At 31.6% G+C, this 16,198-nt stretch overlaps 9 protein-coding genes across 9 annotated transcripts; 6 read left to right on the top strand and 3 right to left on the bottom strand.

The window, feature by feature from the left end:
* Window positions 1-80: 80 nt before the first annotated feature.
* Window positions 81-1,457, top strand: cubi_02238 (uncharacterized protein; the record flags this gene model as incomplete). The annotated part of the gene is made up of 1 exon (XM_029019250.1): window positions 81-1,457. One exon carries the CDS (start codon window positions 81-83, stop codon window positions 1,455-1,457), a length of 1,377 nt encoding a protein of 458 aa, XP_028874371.1.
* Window positions 1,458-1,659: 202 nt separating this feature from the next.
* cubi_02237 (uncharacterized protein) lies at window positions 1,660-3,231 on the bottom strand (the record flags this gene model as incomplete). The annotated part of the gene is made up of 1 exon (XM_029019249.1): window positions 1,660-3,231. The coding sequence occupies one exon, from the start codon at window positions 3,229-3,231 to the stop codon at window positions 1,660-1,662; it is 1,572 nt and encodes a 523-aa protein (XP_028874370.1).
* A 708-nt stretch (window positions 3,232-3,939) lies between these two features.
* On the top strand, window positions 3,940-5,043 carry cubi_02236 (heat shock protein 40; the record flags this gene model as incomplete). The annotated part of the gene is made up of 1 exon (XM_029019248.1): window positions 3,940-5,043. One exon carries the CDS (start codon window positions 3,940-3,942, stop codon window positions 5,041-5,043), a length of 1,104 nt encoding a protein of 367 aa, XP_028874369.1.
* Window positions 5,044-5,545: 502 nt separating this feature from the next.
* Window positions 5,546-5,803, top strand: cubi_02235 (uncharacterized protein; the record flags this gene model as incomplete). Its single annotated transcript, XM_029019247.1, has 1 exon — window positions 5,546-5,803. One exon carries the CDS (start codon window positions 5,546-5,548, stop codon window positions 5,801-5,803), a length of 258 nt encoding a protein of 85 aa, XP_028874368.1.
* Window positions 5,804-7,565: 1,762 nt separating this feature from the next.
* Window positions 7,566-8,513, top strand: cubi_02234 (uncharacterized protein; the record flags this gene model as incomplete). The annotated part of the gene is made up of 1 exon (XM_029019246.1): window positions 7,566-8,513. The coding sequence occupies one exon, from the start codon at window positions 7,566-7,568 to the stop codon at window positions 8,511-8,513; it is 948 nt and encodes a 315-aa protein (XP_028874367.1).
* A 426-nt stretch (window positions 8,514-8,939) lies between these two features.
* Window positions 8,940-9,629, bottom strand: cubi_02233 (uncharacterized protein; the record flags this gene model as incomplete). Its single annotated transcript, XM_029019245.1, has 1 exon — window positions 8,940-9,629. One exon carries the CDS (start codon window positions 9,627-9,629, stop codon window positions 8,940-8,942), a length of 690 nt encoding a protein of 229 aa, XP_028874366.1.
* A 1,197-nt stretch (window positions 9,630-10,826) lies between these two features.
* Window positions 10,827-12,506, top strand: cubi_02232 (uncharacterized protein; the record flags this gene model as incomplete). The annotated part of the gene is made up of 1 exon (XM_029019244.1): window positions 10,827-12,506. One exon carries the CDS (start codon window positions 10,827-10,829, stop codon window positions 12,504-12,506), a length of 1,680 nt encoding a protein of 559 aa, XP_028874365.1.
* A 793-nt stretch (window positions 12,507-13,299) lies between these two features.
* Window positions 13,300-13,752, bottom strand: cubi_02231 (uncharacterized protein; the record flags this gene model as incomplete). Its single annotated transcript, XM_029019243.1, has 1 exon — window positions 13,300-13,752. One exon carries the CDS (start codon window positions 13,750-13,752, stop codon window positions 13,300-13,302), a length of 453 nt encoding a protein of 150 aa, XP_028874364.1.
* Window positions 13,753-14,677: 925 nt separating this feature from the next.
* On the top strand, window positions 14,678-15,097 carry cubi_02230 (uncharacterized protein; the record flags this gene model as incomplete). Its single annotated transcript, XM_029019242.1, has 1 exon — window positions 14,678-15,097. One exon carries the CDS (start codon window positions 14,678-14,680, stop codon window positions 15,095-15,097), a length of 420 nt encoding a protein of 139 aa, XP_028874363.1.
* Between the last annotated feature and the right edge of the window lie 1,101 nt (window positions 15,098-16,198).

Below are 16,198 nucleotides of genomic sequence, written 5' to 3'. Positions count from 1 at the left end.
TAACAAAGTTAAAAAGGCTGGGAGCACGATAAATTATTATAGAATACTTTGAACAATGTCAATACCAACTTGTTTAGAATATGGACATTAAAATATATTTGTTACTTCTGTTCTATGTGAAATTTGTGAGGGAAGTAATATTAACTAAGGCTGAAGAAAATATAGATAGTGGTTTAATAAAAGAATTAGAGGATGATTCGGATCTTGAACAATCAAAATTAATGGATAGTTTATCCAAAATAGGTCATGGTTTACAACTTACTGATTCATTTCAACCATTTTCAGATATCTCTGAAGAAAAACAAGATGAAAAAGAAACTGTAACAGATGGAGCTAAAGTATTATCGATAAGGAAAGGTGAAAACTTGGCACAGTTACCTGATAAAACTGATTTAACGGGAGTTGGTGTTTCTGACTCTAGAAAACAGGGTGTAGCTAGAGTTTCAGCTGCAGATTTCAGGTTTGGAGAGCCTCTGCCTTTAGTTAGAGAGGAGGAGTTATACATGTACGAACATCCATCGGAAGAACTTATATTAGCAATTCCAATACCTACAATGAAACCAGAACAACAATTTAATACAATAAGACGACTTTCTGGATCCAAGTATAAAGGATTACCAAAGGCTCATCAAAACGAAAGGTCAAATGTTAATTGGTGTAAAATTGTTGCTTCGAAAGATCCTGAAGCTATGACAAAAGCCAATAGCATGTATAGGATGATTCAAGTTGACTTAATTAGTATACTTGGAGGAATAGGATCAGGTGGATCTTCTAGTAACCAAGGATCTTCGGGAAACAAACTGGGTTCAGGTTGGACACAACAACATATTTGCGAGGGGATTTTTCTTTTGAATACTTATCGTGGATATGGTGATTGTGAGAGAATTTTTATTGATCTTTTGGCAAGATTTCATGGTCAATGGAGTCTTTTTTACAAGATGTTTAGACAAAAATTCCGAGAAATATGCACAGAAGTAGGATATAGCAAGGGGCCATGGGATGTCAATAACGATAGAGCATATTCTCAATATACTGTCTTAAGGTCAGCAAAGAAACCTATCAAAGTTGAATTATCTAAAGAAAGAAAGGATTTTGTTAGATTACTTAGGACTAGAAGCGGTGTATGTAGCTTGTTATCACATACTCTTAGGGAAAGAGCTTTGAGACTAAAAACTTCTGTTGAAAGTATTTCCCAAATCAAACATATTACCCAGAGAATTAGCTTGGCAGACTACTGCGATATAATCCTTGCAAAACAATCAATTATAGAATGTGCGGAAGCTCTTACAACCTTTTTCAAGCTTAAGGCAGAAAGCCATTTTGAATCTAATGAAAGGTATCGTTCAATAAGGTCTTTATTAATAAAAGCTTGTAATGATGCTCTTTTCCATGAAAAAGATTCAAACACAAAGTCAGAAAAAGCTAGCAATTACGATCGAATTGAGAATAAAGAATAATAAAATAACACATTAAGTCTGATACATTAAACTAAATAATATATTTTTTTATTTATTTAAATTATTTCTTAAAATAAGAGTATTATGATTTATTCCATAAAAGAGAATTATTATTTACCACTGGAGAACTAACTTCCAGTATATGACTATATATAGATATATATTATGATCATTATATCCACTAGTTTCATTATATTAACTTCTAATCCAAAAGACTGATTTCAGCTTCACTTACAAGACTAGAACTCAAACCATCTAAATCTAGTCCACCTCCAGTTCTGACAGAGTCAATTTTATTGTGCTTTTTTTCCTTATTCTTTTCCTTTGGTTTTTTGGGATTTTGCTCCGCTAGACCTCTGTGATTCTGTATGATTACGTGAAGATCAGGAGAATCTGAGATAGACGGAGATGTATACAGAGATTTCTTTTTTGTACCTGAATTTTCTTGTCTCTCTTTTTCCAGTTTTTCTTTTTCTAATTTGTCCAATCTCTCTCTTTCAAGTCTTTCCTTTTCCAATTTTTTTTTCTCTAATCTCTCTTTTTCAAGTCTTTCCCTTTCCAATTTCTCTTTTTCCTGTATCTCCACTTGAAGTCTTTCTCTTTCCAATCTTTCCTTTTCCTGTATCTCTATTTCTAGTTTTTTCTCTACATTTTCTGGTTGATCCTTGCTTTCTTTCTGTTCACCTTCAATCACTTTCTTATACTCAGTTTCGTCATTAATTCCATCATCTTCCTCTTCATCAAAGTCGAAGTCAAAAAAGTTATTACCTTTCTTAGCATTAGAAGTTGGTGGAAGAGCTTTGGGATTGATTTCTAAATTGTAGTTAGATGAGGAAATACTATCACCAAGGGTATTTGAGCTATCTAGAAAGTTATCTCCTTTTTCATTTTCTTTGGTTATTTTCGAATCTTGAGTGTTTTTATCAGTATTAAGGATTTTATCCTTTTCAGAATTGTCATTTTCTTCAATAATTACAGGACCTTCTCCAGAATTCATTATTTGAGGAAGTTTAAACTGTTCCCCATCATAATTAGCCTCTTCTGGGGAAATCTGAGCAAGACCTCTAAGCTTTGGGATACTCTTTCCCATATCTGATTGATCAAGGAGAGATGTGTGAGATTGATCAACTAAACTGTTCTTAACATCGGCTGTACCTGGAGCAGCATCACATGATATTCTTAAAAACTCCTCTCCAGAATTAACTGGGCCAGTTTTGCATAATACAATGATTCCTGAGCATCTTGCTTTAGATTTCATTGCTACTCTCCCAACAGATCTAGCTGGCCTGGAAAGATAGCCAAGCTCTTGACCCTCTTTTATGTATGCTCCTTCTTTTACATAGTATCTTGCAGTAAAAGCAAGATCATTTCCTATAGCTGTATACCATTTAAATCGGTCAGTATTAATCGGTTTGTGCTCTCTAGCGTCACAAATAATGCCTAAAAATCTTTCTCCTTTCATTACAGTAACTTGTACGTTTGGGTAATAACTTATTATACCAAAACAAGGTGCCACCAATTCTTCTGCTAATAATAGTCCTGGTTCGTATATCCAAATAACTCCAATAGATGCATTACGAGCAATTTTCTTCCCGAGCTCAATACCCTTTTGTGGAGTAAATTTCATAAGATCTTTCTTAGCCCTAAACCATCTTTTGTTGCCTTGTTTAAAGTTTTTCGGCTTTTTGCTTGCATAATCAAGCTCAAGATCTTTTCTGTTACTTAGAATATCTGAATCTTGTTTATCAATATTTTCAATAATTGCTGAGATCATATCGCCACATAGGCACTCCGAAAAGAAGAAAAATAGCAATAACAACAAATTATATATAATTTTCGACATGATTAAACTAGAATGATTTTTTTTGGTACTGTACAACTTTTATATTACAAAAAATAGTTTCGGTTAGAGTAGTGTTAACCACAACATAAGTAGCTCAATTAAGAAACTATTTTTTTTTCGAGTATTGGAGACAAATCTTGTATCTAATTATTTGAGGCGAGCGAATTTAATGTCAAATTTTTATTTATTTTGGATTTTCGTCTTTTTTCACTACCCCTCATCGCTCAATTAAAAAAAAAAAACTAATAAATACGAACAAAATGGAAGATTGATATTTTTATTGCTAATTAATGATTTAGCTTCTTATATGTTTAAAGTGATAATTAAGTTTTCTAGGAATGTAGTTTTTTGTAGTTTACACTATAAAATTTTTTTTTTTGGCCTTTGTGTAGATATTACACACACCCAAATTACATGTACGTGTTCACACGTCTAAATACAAATTTAATATAAAAATAGGAAAAAAAGGGTAAATGGCCTTAAGTTAGATAATAGTAAGGAACAAAGTTTGAGTATAGATTAAACATAAACTCATACAGATGCGTTGACATTTGAAGATTCTTTATAAAATAAAAATTATTTATAAGCTCGATATTCCAGAGCTTAAAAATACTTAGAATTTTTGCCAAAATTACAATAATGAATGCTCCAAAAAAATCAATAAAAGAATGTTGTGAAATTCTGAATCTTAAGATATCTGATTTAAATAACGATGGAGAAATTAAAAAAGCTTATCATAAATTAGCAATAAAATGGCATCCAGATAAAAATATGGGGAATGATAGACAAAGGTGTGAAGCCAAGTTTAAAGATATAGTGGAGGCTTATGATATATTAACAGACCCTCAGAAACGGAGTCAAGCAGAATACGACTCGAAAAAGAAGGAGATATTTTCTAGAGGAGTTGTTAGCATAGCAAGAACAACTAAATTTGATGGGTCATTATTTGGAGGAGGTGCCAAGTTTGCAAAACAAGGAACTAATCCAGGGCTAATACATATATCTCATAAAGATAGGCAGAGTTCTCAAGGCTCAGTATCTGGGCTGAGAAAGTCAAAGGAAAGTGATTTGAGAGTAAAAGAAAATTATATACAACTATCAGAAAAACTAATCAACGGAATAAACACTATCTACGAAACAGTTTCCAATGCAGTGAATGGGAGTGAAGTAAGTGTAAGTACTGCTGCCTCCAAGATTCTTGAATTTAAGAACACAATCCTAAAAAACACGATTAATAGTAAAACTTCCAATTCTTTTGATGGTGAACTAGAAAGCACACAACAAAACGGAGATATCTTTAAGCCAGCTTCTGAGAATATTCAGGAGCTGATCCGTAGAAACAAGACTTCTCATGATGAGGATTTAGCTTCTACAAACCCACCTTCTGATAGCACGAATAGCGATACTGAAAAAACTCCTTACCTTCTCTCTAAAAGTCAAAATACACCTGATTACAGGATGAATATGTTAAGTGCCCCCAATTACAGAACTCCTAATTATATTCAACAACAAACTCTCTGTAGCGGATCAGACGGTCCCCACATGTTTGGAACTTCAGTTACAAACAATTCAGATAAGTGTAGACCGAGGGTCAACCTTTTTAAAGAGGATACATTTGAAAAGGTCCCTGTGAGACATGCACACAAGAAGATAATAGAGAAAATAAAGATATATCCAGAAGGCAGCCATGAGACAAAAAAACCATCAGAATACAGGTTCACTGGAGGTAAATTGATGAACTAATTTTCAAATGCTTAGGTTTGATTCTTGAATTTTATGTAATGCATCAAAGATAATATAACATTATAATAGACACGCATATTTTTTAATTGACAACAGAGAAAATAATTCGATTTTTTTTTGGATTTATGTGCTGAGAAAGATGTCCCCATTAAGAAAGATAACATAAAAAACTCTTTAGTATTAAGTGTATCATTTTTAACTATTTGCATTTATTCATTATATTAGTGTGTGTTTTCCCATTTCGTTCACATTTTTACCAGGATTAAAATGCGCCTGTATGACAATATATTTCCACAACAAATTAGGCGGGACATATCCACTCGGTTTTTAAATAACTATAGAATTACTACCAAGAATTCCCCCACAATAAGAATAACATAACTCAGTTTTTGAATTGTTAGAATCACCAAAAACTATTTATACATATATACATACACACATACATATATATATATATATATATATATATACATAATATACATTTCCAGATTAAAGATTGAAAATGTCGAACGCTCTGATAGTTGTCTGGGAAAGGCTTAAGAAGTTCTCTACACCGACTGCGTCGCCCCAGGATAAAGGTAAATACGTATTGTTTGGAGTTTTGAACATAATCATCTTTGGTTTGGGAATGATTATTATTGGAATACTAAATAATGATGCATCCGACATTATTACCGGAGTTCTCCAATTATTATTACCATTCGTCGGATGGGTTTGGGCGATTGTATGGGGTATTGCAATAATCTGTAGGAACCTCTAATGTTAATTATTTCTCTACAAATTCAAAAAAAAAGAAGAAGAGAGGAGCGGAATGCTAATCTAGCCTGAAAGTGAACAATCACCGTTAGTGATACAATATTAAAGATTATGTCTATTCATTGAATTCCCAAAACGAATAAATCTGTTCAACTTACCTATGTACGATTCTATTCTACTTGTTTCATTAATTTTATTCTGGGGACATCTTTCTCTTCAGCTTTGTTAATTCTTGAAGTTTGTTCTTTGTGTTTGTGTTCGTGCATACATTTCCTCATAACTTTTCACTCTAGAGAGGTATCGATCGTGAATGTCGGAGTAGATGTTATATTGGATCAAACGCTGACGACTCTAGTCTCCTATTCCTCTTTCGAGTTTCCCGTTCTCCTAGAATGGGTAAGTATGAAAGTTGTTAAATTATCAACAACTGCAAATGTGAATTGTTTGTAAAAGCTTTAAACAGAATTTAGTGTTATAAATAAGTCAAAATAGTGATCTGCAGTAATGTCTTTATGTATTTTTCAATATTGGATCTTTTTTTGCTAGTTCGAATTTGAGATTGCTGGATGATCTTTGAAGGGAGGAGAAGAGAGGGGAGGGGTGGGGAGCGGAAAGGTGGGGGGAATTAAAACAGGAAACGTGCAAAGTCACTTTTGAAGAAAACTTGTGTAAAAAGAAGAGATATAATTAACATTAAGTTGAAATAATTCTATTTTATACAATTAGATTCAACAATTTTTTTTAATAATCATTCCGCCCTGAAAAATAAAATATTTATGAAAAATGAAGGTATTTTGAAAAATTTAAATAATCTATTAAGGGATTCTATTATTATAAGTATCAAGTTGTTATTATAAAAATAGCTTTTTAAATGCTGATTATTATTTATTAAGCTTTCCTTTAGTATTCAAAATTTCATTCATTTATTTCGTTTTTTTGGCGTTTTCCCCCTAAAAAATACAACAATGCCGATGATTTTTAAAATAAAATATTATATAATCCAATATTGAATTAAAGTTTAACACCATATTTGGGCATTTAAGATAGAATACAGAACAAAATTACAAATTTTAATCCTAACTAGCTAACGGGCCGAGTTATTACAAAAAAGCCAGTTCTTTGCATCTACATTTGAAGATTTTAGTATTGATTAAAAAATACTCTGCACTTAGAAACCACAACCTTTAAAACAAATAAATCACAGAACTAGATAAAATTGAAATTTAAGACGACTGATATGTAATGGGTGAAATTAACTAAAAAAAAATCACTCTAACATAGTTTCGCTATCTACATGTTCACAAGTCCGAGCACTTATTCACATTTGTGCCAAAAATAGAAACAATGAAGTGAATTTTAGTTAAATTTAAATATAATTTTAACTTTAAATTGATTTTCGAACCTTGCAGTGAAAGTACAAGAGGATTAGAAAACAAAAAAATGTTACGCCCTTAAAAAGTGACTTTATTATCAATTCATTATAAATAGGAATTTAAGGAAATAGCCTTTAAATTGAATTTGTTCAATTTTGTCTTTTAATATAGACACCTACACTGAAAAAAATATAATGTCGTCTTCACATGCATGTAAAAAATACGTGGACGTATTCTGTCCACATTAAAAATATCTAACCACATTTTACCCACACATCTGTAGCGTCGCTGCGTATAAATTAATGACAAAATTTTACACACTCATGTTGACCTTTTCATAGGTAATAATTAGTCAGTCTTTAATTAGTAGGAAACTAAGGATAAATAATAAAAATGAGATTTTTACTCGCTATCGTATCACTCTCCGTTTTCATCTCAGTTGTATTCTCAGCTCCAGGTGTTCCACTCAGAGGTACATTGAAAGAGGATGACAGTACTAACGTTAGCACAACAACAGCTGCTCCAAAGAAGATAATCGTCAGATCTACCGAGGAAGGCACAACACCTACTGCTCCTACTACTACTCCTAGTACTACTGCTCCTACTGCCGCTCCCACTACTGTTAGTACTACCGCTCCTTCTGGCAGCGGTGTTGATCCTACTAGCACTGATGGAGATGAGAAGACTGATACTGACACTGGTAGTGGTACTACCGACGAAACAGTTACAACTACTCCTGACCCAATGGAGAAATGCGGTACTTCATTCGTCATGTGGTTTGTTAGTGGCGTTCCAGTTACAACTCTCGAATGTGGATCTTACACCATGGTATACGGACCAGTTGAGAATGAGACTAACCCTGCAGCAAGGTATGTCTCTGGAACAGTCACCACAGTTACTTATGATGCAAGCAACAAGAAGCTTATGGTCAATAACCAGGAGTTCGCCACTCTTTCCACTGATTCATCACAACCAACCACAGCTACAACAGCACCAGCAGCTAGGTTACTTGCAGAAGATACTGTTACAGAAGCCGTCACAATGACTGATTTATACACCTTCACCTTAAAGGGTGGTAAGGCCATTAGCGTAGGCGTGCCAGCTAACCAAGACGAAAGTAAGAGAGACAAATACAGTTTATCCGCTGATAACCAGGTATTCTATACTGGTACTGCTAGCAATAGTGGTGTCACTAGTGGAATATTCAAATTGAACGAGAATGGTGACTTAGTTGATCCTTCAAATACCGTCGTTTTGAAAGATGCTGACTCAGCCGCTTTTGGATTCAGATACATCATTCCGTCCGTATTTGCAATCTTCGCTGCATTCTTCATGTTTTAAACATTTTTGAATAAATTTTAAGAGTTTAAGCGCTTTAAAAAGTAGTGGTGAGTCTTCTATTTGGGAGGCTGGCTTCACTACGGGATAAGACAGACGGCTGTTTCTTACTATGCTAAGGAATGGTGAATAATTAAATTTTAATTTCCAGAATATTCTCACAGTTCCGCAAAGCTTTTTCGTATGCATGAGTTAAATTACTACTTCCTATCGTAGACTTAATGCAGCGCAAAGGGTAGGCAATTTTGGCGAGACACTTTGAAGAATCATTTCGAGGGATTATGTACTACTTAGTTTTCAATGCGTGCTAAAGCTTTTAAATGATTGTGATAGATCGAGTGAGGATGACAAATGAAGCTAATTTTTGTTTAACAGGCTTTAAAATTTTTTAAGTTTCTTTTTCCTTTTGAGGTAATGAGTGAGTTTCTTTCAAGTACCAATTGCGTACGCTGGAAATGTGTGAGATGGAGTGTCGGAAAAGAAGTCTCCGCGGTTGACGGGAATGAGCCCCATTGTGCCTAGTTTAAAGAGAATGAAAGCTATTCCGAGGAGTGAGTATATACAGTATACTGTTTTTTGGATGGCGAACGATTTTCTTGCAGCACGCTCGATTTCAAGAAAGTTTTTGTTGGCTTGGATCAATATTTTTACTGCATTGACAAGTGCATAACTTACGATGAGTATGCTGAAGATTCCGGCGTTGTTTCCGCTCATGTATAACATGAGGAATGTCATTCCCATGGTTTTGAGGGGCAGATGCGCAATGTTCCATGCCTTTTTATCAAAATTACACATTTCTGTCGTGTTTTGGGTACTGGTTGACTGCGTTTCTGTATCTTTGTTTGCAGATAACCTTGGGTCTTGATGCTTTCGTTTGGGATTTGATGAACTTGTGGGATGAGTGTAGCTGCTACAGCTTGTGACGCGGCTTTGATTTACACTATCGCAGTTACTTGATCCTATAAGTGCTTGTTTTAAAGGGTTTTTATCGAATATTTTTTCAATTTGTTTTGGATGGAGTATCCATGTGTCGTATTTGCTTTTGACGTTTGGGCTTTTGCTCATCTCTTTGTCAAAGTTACCCTTTGGTTCTGACTGGTTTACTGTTTTCGCCTGCATAAGTTGATAAAAACTTAATGGTTTTTGTCTTTAACTCCGCTTATTGGCTTGTCAAAACTGTGCTATGGCGGGAAGTTACGAAATTGCTCTTACTGTGGGTGTAATAGGCAATAGAATTTGAATTTAATTATTTACTAGCAACTATTTTAATGAATAATCAAAAATAATCGTGAGGCGTAATGATTTTAAAATTTGGAGTCTGTTGTCTTTTCTTGTTCCTCCTTAGGCACTACACTTGGTAGTCGGTTATTTTGTGATTGGCCTTGTTTTTTGTTAATTATGATAGCGCAATAAGGGCGGGTAGTTTGTGATTATTTACTTTATGTTATTAGGGGACACAATAACTGGCGGATAAACGTCCTTAAAACAATTTAGGTGAGCATGCAACAGAACATGGAAATAATACTATTGGAATACTAGGGAAGATCGTTGTGAGACAATTTAGAATAAAATTATGTCAAATTAGTTGGGTGTAATTTTTTTTGTTAGTATAAATGATTTGTTTGTAGTATGTGGGTATAAGTGGGGTGTGGGGGGATGAAGAGGGAAAGCAAGAATAATAGGAAAAGAAAAAGGGTTAGAAAAGGCTGAGAAAAAAATATATATTCATGAAAGTAGTTAGAGAATGAAAAATACTCTTTCTTTTAAAGTTTCAGTTAAATGGATTTGAATTCAGATATTTTTGCGACATAATTATTATATTGGAGATATTCATTATTATTTAGTTACCAATAAATTTCCATCTACAGGAAAATAAATATATGTTTGGCCATCAAATACAATTTAAATAATAGATTTGAATTGAACAAATAAATTTTTTTTGAAGAATTATAATATTAAATTTATATCTGAAAAGATCAAGTTAATTGAGCTTAATTAATAAAAACAAGTGTTTTGCAATAAATTGACTAAATTATTAATTTTCTAGAATATTCTTATCCATATATACAAATATATATTAGCTAACCATTTGCATAATTAATTGTTTTTGTGAGAAAATAAAGTTAAGTTGTCTATAAACACATTTAATTGCGATTCTAAAGTAAAAAATTTATGGTAAAACAACTGGAGAGATTAATATTTTGAATGAACACATATTAGTTATCCACATTACTATATAATACTTGCGGGGTATTAACAATTACGTGTGCATGCATAATAATTAATAAAAAAAATTTGGCATTTATATAGACAGACATGTCAAAACCAAAGAGTTTAAGATATGAAAGGGCAATTGAGACAGGAGTTGAAATATTAAGAAATGCATTAAATAAGAAAGAAAATGAGATAAGAAATTCATTATTGGAGCTTAAGGAAAATGAGTTACAATTGAAAAAAAGGGAATCAAATTTGGCAGAGTCTTTGAGAGTTTTGGAACAGGAGAAAAAAAACAATGAGTATTTAAGAGTGGTGAATGCAAAAACTGAGAAGATATTTAATTCTGCAATAGAAAGCTTAAGGTTAAAAGAAAAAAAAATGATAGATAGTTTGGATTCGATAATTAACGAGTTTAAATTAGAGCCATCTGATCCTGATGAAAATATGGATATTGTTGGCAAATTGGAGTTGCTTAGAAAATATTTAAGAAAGATCCAAAGAAACGAGTCCGAATTTTTAGAATACACAAAGAAAATTCAAGCTGAAAAGTTTGGTAAATCTACTGGAAGATGTAAATGTGGGTATCCTGTTTTTATTATTAATGGAGAAGTTGTTGCGGGAAGTTCAGTATTTGGTTCAAACTTCGATGGAGACCCAGAAATTGTAGAGCTGGAGTTTAAATCTATGGAGCTCGACTGGGAAAGAAGGGCTTTAGAACACACTAGAGAAGCTCTAAGGCAGGAAAAGTTGAAACAAGAAGAGATTTTACAAAGCAGAGAGGAGAAGATCAGGTATAAGAGCGAAGAGCTAGAGACTAGACTACGTGAGGTAAAGAGAATGGAACATATTTTAAATTTAAGAGCTTTAGAGAGAGAAAAAAATGTATCTACTGGTAATAACTTGCATTCAAACCCAAGTTCTGCATCATCCAATAGAAGGGGAAGGAATGGATCTCGGACTGGTAGAAACAGTTGTCCTGTACGTGTACAAAAAGAGAGCCAAAACCATTTAGGGGTAAATTATGACTCAGGTATTGGCTCAAATTTTGATAAAAATAGGAAAAAACAACAGAAAGAAGAGGAGTGTGGTTTTAACTCATTTAATGATAATTCTATTACTATTAATAGAGCTAATGATGGTTGCGACAGGAGTAGAGACTTGAATAATAATTACGGATCTGGTTCTGGATCTAGATCGTTCTCCCAGATGGAAGCCTTAAAAACGGAACAAGCAAGAGTTAAGAGTTCGGAAACCCCTCCTTCAGAAGAATATGAACTTTACTCACTTAGCCAAAGTGATAATGAAATTCTCTTCACTTCTCCGGGTTACAAATTAAGCCCAAGTAGAACTACTAGGAGAAGATTTATTGGTAAAATAACTGGCTCAGATGAATCCACTTCAAAGAAAGAAGTAAATTCTCTGGATAATGCTGGGAAAGTTACAAATGATATAAATTTCTCACACGAAACTATTAAGAACAATTTTTCTGACTTTAATATGGGAAATAATTCTTCTTTAGAAGTTACTCCAAATGACTTACGTGGTAAAAGTTTCAATGACAGCTCAGAAAGGTTAATACCTCCCAGGATGTCTCCTTTACTAAGAAGTCAAAGACAAAGGCTCAAGCAAATTCTTCAGGAAGAAAACGAAGATAATGATGAAAACTATGCCAGAAATTCGCTTGGAACAGACTATAAAACATCTAGTTCAGCAGATGTTGACTACGAAACTTTTGAAATAAATAACTCCTACAAATTAATGTATTCAACTCCTAAATAATAGACGCTCAATCTTTTTCGCACAAGTAATATATATTTATTTGCTTATTTCTTAACTGAAATACTAACTTTTACGAATTTCAATTCCGAAAACAGTAGCGATGATAATACTCACAGCTCTAGTAAACAATATTAGTTAGAAATAAGACGATTTCGAGCAAAAATAAAAGTCACATGTTATCTTGTTATTTTATATTTAATTACATGTTTGGGCGGGAACATGTATTTCATAAGTTATGTTAGAAGTGACGTTTTATAGAAATAAGTAAAAAAGCGATGTTTAGATTACTACTTGTAATGACCTCTAGGATTATTTGATGCTTTTAATGACTCATTTGATATGTAGATTTTTCAATTTAAGTTGAAAATCATTGTGAGTGTTATTGGAATAAAAAACAAAGGTGATAAAGGGTTTCTAAATAAGATGCAAAAACATAGCATAATTATATAAAAGGGCGGCAACTTTTCTACTAATGAAAAGAATTAAAGTTCTATTCATAAAGTAAAAGTAATTAATAAAGGGAGAAAGTATAAGCAACCCATTAGTATAAATCACCATAGATTAAAATAAAATTTGTGGTGATAGGAATTCTGAGTTAATTTTCAGTGAGAATTTAACTATTCCAATAATGATTTGGCAGTGAATAATAATAGTATATATATACAAGTAAAGTGTGACAAAGGGAGATAAAAACTTTGTTTAGCTATCATTTAAGATAATCCTTAGTCTTTTGCATAGAAGAGTTGGTAGCCAGAAAGCATGAATTTGAGTGTATATATGGGAAAAATATTGGTCACGATTCTTGTTGTTTCTCTTGATAGTTTTTAATTGCATGTTTAATAGCATCTTCAGCCAATAAAGAACAATGTAACTTGATTGGAGGTAAATTTAAGTGATTTGCAATAGTCTTGTTATTGACCTTCAAAGCTTCTTCAGTAGTTTTTCCAATAATTAGTTCAGTAGCATAGGATGTACTAGCTATAGCAGAACCACATCCAAAGGTTTTGAACTTAGCATCCTTAATAACTCCATCCTTAATGCTTACCTGCAATTTAACAACATCTCCACATGCAGCTTTACCAACAACAGCTGTTCCGACATTCTTATCATCACTAGGGAGACTCCCTACATTTCTTGGATTCCTAAAGTGATCATTAACAACATTACTATAGAAAAGCCTTTGACATATCGGAACACATTTCTTTAATAATATTCTTTTATCAACAAAATTTCTTAACTGCAACATAGTTAAATCTTACATTATAATACCCAGTTTTAGTAATTTAATTTGTGCTAGAATTAATAGAACAAAGATGGTTTTGTAATAGATTCGCCTTTCTTTTTTTAATAATAATGAAAAGGAAAAACTCAACTTATTTTAAAGTTGAGCATTAAAGCCGTCAACTTTAGCATATATTAAAATATTTTCTTAATGAACTATATAATAAGCAGGTACTTTTATAAATATAAAACACATAAATATACATATAAGGATGTATATTAAATATTTTTATATTTATAGCATTTGCAAATATGCATAGATCCTTTTTTTCCCTCTCACTCAAAGTTTAAAAGGATTATTTTTTAAACCAAGTTAAATAATATTTGAAAAATTGACGTAAATTTTCTATTCACTAATAACGCACATATAATAATGTTAAATTAAAATTAATTTATTTCAATAAAGTCAAATTAACTATTACCCATATTTTTAAAGTAGTTTTACTCATGTTTAATATATATATATTTTATTAATAAACTATTTACTCCAGCCATAAGACGAGACGCTCCAGCTATCAATTATTACTAATATTTTAAATATTACTAAAGGTAATACAATAAGAGTATAGACAGGAATATACGTACATAATTAAGGTAACTAAAAAAATTAATGAAATAAATTGTTTTTAAATATAGTAATATTAAAATAAATAAATAGGCGGGAAAGTGTTGAATAATCAATATTTAACTATATAGTTAAAATAATAGAAAAAGACAAAAGTAACTTAAAAAAAAGAAAATCAAATTGGTAAATAATTATCGACTAGAAAAGATTTAGCAAGACAATTATGTGAGGGAGAAAAATATATAGGTAGTTTGCATGTTTGCATTTATAAGGAAATTTAATGACTATTTTGTTCTGAGAAATGCTTAGGATTTAGATAGTAAGGATGGAACCCAATTTTAAACCGAATTCTGAGAAAAAAGGAGGAGGTTCATCTGTAGCACCAGCTTATCATAGAATGAACTTCCTTCTACAGGTGAGCCAACAATATGCATTACTTTCGAATGAGCTCTCTAGGTATTGTTATAGTCAGGCAAGAGAAATTTCAAGAAAAAAATTAGCTAGAATTGATCCTGAATCAAGGAGATTATGGTGCAAAAGATGTAATACCCATTTTATTTCGGGCATTACCTGTGAATTGATACTTGAAGATAAGATTATTCACAATAGTAATGATAATAACAAAAATAGCATTAAAACCAATATATTTAACAAGTGTAATTATTGCAATTGGAAAAAAAGACATTCATATAGGGTTTTTGACGATTTTGAAGATGACCAGAAAAATGCAATTACTGATCAGTAGAAAATATATCTGTTCGTTTTTTCAATATTGAAAAATTTTGGAACATCTGCACAAAAGTACATGGTTTTTTATATGACTATACCAGTTACATTAAAAATAATTTAATTGATATTTTTTGGCAAATTATTCATTTTTAACTATTTCTGCTTCTTAATATTAAACTTATTATTGCTACTGTACTTATAATATTAACTTTAAGCATATTCTTTAACATTATAGAACATAAGTAATCATATTTTTAATAAATAAATCTCAAATAAGTATTTGTTTTGTAGTTACATATTATTTAATCATTGTCTTCAAAAATATTACATTTTTTTAATAATCACTATCATCTATTACATGCTTTTTTTTTGTATTTTCCCGCCTAAAACATTTGTATTTTATTAAAATGGCAATTTCACATTTATTATGAAAATAATTCTGTGAAATTTATAGTTCATATATTAAAAAGTATATCTAGCTGTTTTTGATTTTAAGTTTTTTAAACAGAAATATTGATGTTTAGTTTATGCGGTTTTTCAATATTTTAAAGTATATTACAATATTGCACCTTAATTATTATGAAATAAGGTATCCACATAATATTGAGTTAGTTTCCTTACTTCCTTCTTCTTAATTAATCTCTTATTTGGTGATTAACCCAATAAATTATGACAATCTAAGTTTAATTTTAACCTATTTATTACAGAAGAAATTCTTTAAATTTTTGACTATAAGAATTAACATCATTTGTGGGGGGCAAATTAAACAATTTATAATCATATTAATAATAAATCGAAGGAATAAATATTAGTAGAACAAGAAGATGGGAAATGTAGGTTTCAATGGAAAGGCTTTATAAAAAGTAAAGTCGATTTTATAAAGACCAGAGAATTCATAAGTTAAGAGATTTCAAATAATGTGTCAAATAGATCATTAAGGAGGCGGCTACACTATGATCTAAAAATTATATTCACTGTATGGTTTTTAATTTGCAATAGTGCAAGAAAAACGAGTGTTATTTTCAAGGGTGGTCTAAAGGCACATGAAAGTAATTGTTCCTTAAATAACATATTAAAAGTTTTGTTTAAATAATATACCAACTAATAGAAAATTTTA

This window comes from Cryptosporidium ubiquitum (assembly GCF_001865345.1).
Source record: "Cryptosporidium ubiquitum isolate 39726 chromosome Unknown contig_4, whole genome shotgun sequence".
Taxonomy (NCBI): domain Eukaryota; phylum Apicomplexa; class Conoidasida; order Eucoccidiorida; family Cryptosporidiidae; genus Cryptosporidium; species Cryptosporidium ubiquitum.
The sequence above is the reverse complement of the archived record's forward strand: the minus strand, read 5'-3'. Positions and strand labels throughout refer to the sequence as shown.